Genomic DNA, 4169 nt, shown 5'->3' with positions numbered 1-4169 from the left:
TGGCACATGCCTCGTTTTGAGAAGGCACCCAAGGACTGTGCCAGAGCCAGGCGACACGTTGTAGTGAACAGCAGAGGTAGGGGGGCAGGGGGACCGAGCAGGGAACGTCTCGAGGTGTTTCAGTGCATTGAAATGTGCATTGGAGTCAGGAGTCCCCAGGAGATGCCTGCCAGGACAGCAGCCCCACGGTGACGGAAAACCTGGTAGGGGTGGATGGGCTCTGCCGTGCCCACACCCGCATCCCCCCGGATGCTGGCCATGGGAACTGCACGCCCAGACATCCTGGATAGCAAGACAATCACTCTGGCAGAGCTAGGGAGCGGAAGAGGGCAAGGAAAAGCAAGCATGACAGCGGCCGCAGCAGCTCCTGGGTTGAGGATACGGCCCCAAGAGCCCCCCAGCACTGTCAGGCTGGACACACAAGCAGCAGCAGCATCCCACCTCCCTGCAGTCGTGCACGGGGAGACGGGCATGCGGGGAAGGAGAGGTACAGCCCTGCCTGTGGACCCCCAGGACCTGCCCCCCCCACAGGGCAGTGCCTGCAGCAGGGGGGGCATGCCCTGCCCGCGGCGCCGGATCGGCACGGGGCGATGCCAGTGCTGCGCTCCTGCATCCCTCCCGGGCTCAGGTGGGAATTTCCTGCAAGGAACCCCTGCACCACAACGCAATACTGCTCGGGCTCATGACATCGTACGTGACACTGGGGGGGGCGAGATTTCAAAGACAACATTGACCACTGCGCTATCCTGCCTACCGAAGCACCACATTCATTTGGGAAATGAATGCTCAGAGAACATTATCCTTTATGGACACTGGAGCCCAAATCCTCCCTGCTTTGACTACTATGTAAGCTTTCCAGCCACTCAGCAGGATTTTAAAATGTAAGGAAAAGTTGTAGATACTTTAAAAAAGGAAGTCGTAAATATCTGTAAACTACAGCCAAACATATAAAACAATATTTCTTTAGTTCTAGCTAGAAAAGTAATTCTATCACCTCACAGTTCAGTTTCAGCTACATTCAGGTCTAGGAATCTCCACATTCTTATGTAACGCCTTAAAGCAGCAATAGACGTTAAACAACAAATTTAAAAGTTTATCAAAAAAAGTCTTAAAAAATAACAATAAAAAAGGATTTGGTTTCTGTATCCTGCGTGTTCAGTGTGTGTAACCTGACCAGGGTCCCTTACACCTGCTGCTACACACTTCAGGGATTTTTGGCAGTTGCTTCAAGAGAGGTTTTGTTTGTTTAGGAAAAGCAGTAATTCACTATAGTTCAAGTTTGCCCGCAGCACCCCAGCAGCTGCCTCCACACTTACTGCTCAGCAAGTTGTGACTTTCCAGCTCTAGGCTAAAACGGAATATTTAATGCTCTGGAGGAGACTTCCCATCTCATCAGCTATGCACAGAGCTTCCTGCGCTGGGTAATTAAAGCTCTTCTTGTCCATCATTTTTCTACGTATCACTGCCATTAGTCCCTTTAAAGAAAAGTTACCCTGCCAGGTTCTTTGGTTAAAGACATTCCTCAGCTCTCCCTGCGGGGCCAGGCTGCCTTCCCACAGCACGTGGCCGGGGAGGGATGGTGCCATGGCAGAGTCCGGCGGCCGTGCCCGTCCCTCTCCCTCCACGGCAGCGGAGCTGTGCATCTTTACCAGAGAGACGAGGGACGCTCGGCTTGCTATTCACAAGCAAAGTAATCCTTGAGCGGGGAAAAGAGGTGCTGGATGACGGGGACGCTCCACGATCTCCCCGGCAGCTTCTGGCGAGCCCCGCGGCCGATGTTGGAGACGTCCGTGTAGTGGAGGGGGAAGCCGAAGATCCTGCGGAGCAGAGGCAGAAGAGGGGTTGAGGCTCGCTGGCTGCCCTGCTCCCCCGGTGCCATGGCCAGGACAGTCCCACTGCCCCTTCTCCATGTCCAGCCAGGGCTGCCTCGAGCCCCAGCCTGTGTTTTACAGTCGTGCTCAGCTGAAGTATCTCCCTGCTAAGTCTGTGCTCTCCACCAGCTCGCTGACATCCCTTCCCCGTGCAGCAGCAGGCCAGCACATATCGCTTCCCACCCAAAGCCCTTGCAGCATTCGGCACAGGCGAGGCAGCAGTTCCTCTGCCCAGAGCCCTCTGCACTCGCCCCAGGGCAGCGGCAGACGATGGCAGAGGAGAGCCCGCACCTCCCACGGCCCCACTCCTGCGGACGCAGCCACTCTGACAAGCCATCCCGCACGAATCTGTGCCAGCTCATCTGCCCCGTATGACTCAAACCACTTGCAGACGGGAACCGAGTGCCCAGGGCCGGCTGTGGGATGCGACCCGTCTGGCAGAGCCGAGCCAGGAATGAAGGAGCCCCGTGCTGCACCTGCTGGCCCGTGGAAATCTATACATGGCAAATATGTGCATGTGCCTCCCACCCCGGACATGCCTGCGGGCTGCCCCAGCTCCGCGAGCTCACAGCACCAGTGCATTCACAGACACTGAGGGCAGCCAAAATTAACCGCCAGCCATGCGAAAATTTGCTATTAAGCTCTGGAATCCACTACGGTTACGGTGCACAGCTATACGCCATACTGGAACACCAGTGCACGGCTATACGCTGTACTGGAACACCAGTGCCCCTGGGAGAGCCAAAGGATGGACCAGAAGTGTTGATGTACACAGCCCTGCGCAGCCACTGTCATCGCGGGTTTGGAGCCTTACTAAAACCAAGAGACCTTGTCTCACAGCCAGGATGCAGAAGGGGGCTCCTGTCTTACCAAAGTGCCCGTCAGGTGGAGCTACTGATGGCCTCTCCTACACATTTCCTACCGAAATACCCGCAGACTGCCTGCCTCCAAGGCTGGAGCAGAAGTGTCCAAGTCCCGGAGTATTGCTGCTCCAGGCTGTTGCTGGATACAGCACAACCACCACCGTCCCCGTGAGCTGCAGCAGGTCCCAGTCCACCGCCACCTCCACGAGCAGCCGATGCCCCTGGGAACACACCCCGGCAGAGCTCCGATTTCCCAGTTAAAGGGAGATGCTGGCAGGGATTAAGACCCTGGCATGCTGGCTCCATTTTAACATTGCATTAGGAAAATAAAAGGAAAAGCACAACAGAGAAGCCACCTCTCAGCCAGGAATCAGCCTAGGCACTGAATAGTGGGGAGTAAAAAGCAAATGCTAAACATCTACAGACAATAGAAAATTCCTCCTCCCAGCTCTGCGTGTCAAGTCCTCACCCAGCCTCCCCGGCTTGGCCAAGGTGGTTACAGCACCCTGCAAGGAACCACCAAGTTGTCAGAGGTCATTTTCCATGAACTCCGAGCTCCTGCCTGCTCCAGCACATGCCAGAGCAGAGCAGCTCCTCCCAGGGCAGGCGCAGGAGCCCTCTTCCGCATGGCAGCTCCCTTCCCGAGCCACCCAAACAGGCGATAAGCTTCAGGAGTCTCCTACAGCAAGCACTCTGCTCCCCAGCACGGTCAGAGCCCCGGCATCCTCAACAGTATCGCCGTCCTGGCTCATTAGCTGTTCCTAACGGTGCTGGGCAGTGCCAACCCACTTCCCCAGTGCCCTCAGTAGCTTTTCCTGGCAGCACTTTTGGAGGAGCCCTGTGCCCATGGCCCCCCGCCTGCCTCTGCCCAGCAAGGCACCTCCAGGAGCATTGCCCTGGGCTATTTCATGGAGACAGCTCTGAGTCAGGAGCTGGGCACTTCCATCTCCCCAGTCAGATGAAGTTCAAGTACCATTTAAATGGCACAGAGACAAAGGCTGTTTCCCTTTCAAATACCTACATGCCTCTAGCTCAGCTTTAATTACTTTAAACTCCAACAAAAACTGGCAATTTAAATATAAACAAGCAAAAATATGTAAAACCAGTCTGTGCTCACTGGCTGAGGCTTTGGCTGTCTGAAAACTCCCGGTTTTGTTGCTGGAAGTATTTGCTGTGCAGGGCTGCTAGTAATGGGGTTTTACTCTGCTCCAAGTCCTTCTGTTCTGTGAATTTGGGGTGCTACGAGGTGTGGACAAAGTCTGGAGGAGCACAGTCGTGCCGTGCTGCAGCAGCCACAGTGTGAGCGGCCCCAGGAAGGCAGCTGCTTGGATTCATCCCCGGCAAACCCCTGCATGGCACCGACCAGGGCGCGGGGCTGCCATGCAGCACCCCACGCCAGCCTCGGTCCTACAGGCTGGTGCACATGTGCGTCCCC

The 4169-nt window shown here is 55.8% G+C and overlaps 1 protein-coding gene across 1 annotated transcript in view; it reads right to left on the bottom strand.

The window, feature by feature from the left end:
- Positions 1–1675: 1675 nt before the first annotated feature.
- DNMT3B (DNA (cytosine-5-)-methyltransferase 3 beta) overlaps positions 1676–4169 on the bottom strand; it is a gene marked incomplete at its 5' end in the record, with an annotated part of 9235 nt that continues 6741 nt past the window's right edge. Inside the window, 1 exon segment of the mRNA XM_010148220.1 lies at positions 1676–1817. Coding sequence (XP_010146522.1) covers positions 1676–1817 — 142 coding nt within the window.

This window comes from Eurypyga helias, unplaced genomic scaffold, assembly GCF_000690775.1.
Source record: "Eurypyga helias isolate BGI_N326 unplaced genomic scaffold, ASM69077v1 scaffold26913, whole genome shotgun sequence".
Classification (NCBI taxonomy): Eukaryota; Metazoa; Chordata; class Aves; order Eurypygiformes; family Eurypygidae; genus Eurypyga; species Eurypyga helias.
This window is presented reverse-complemented; position numbering and strand designations above follow the sequence as displayed.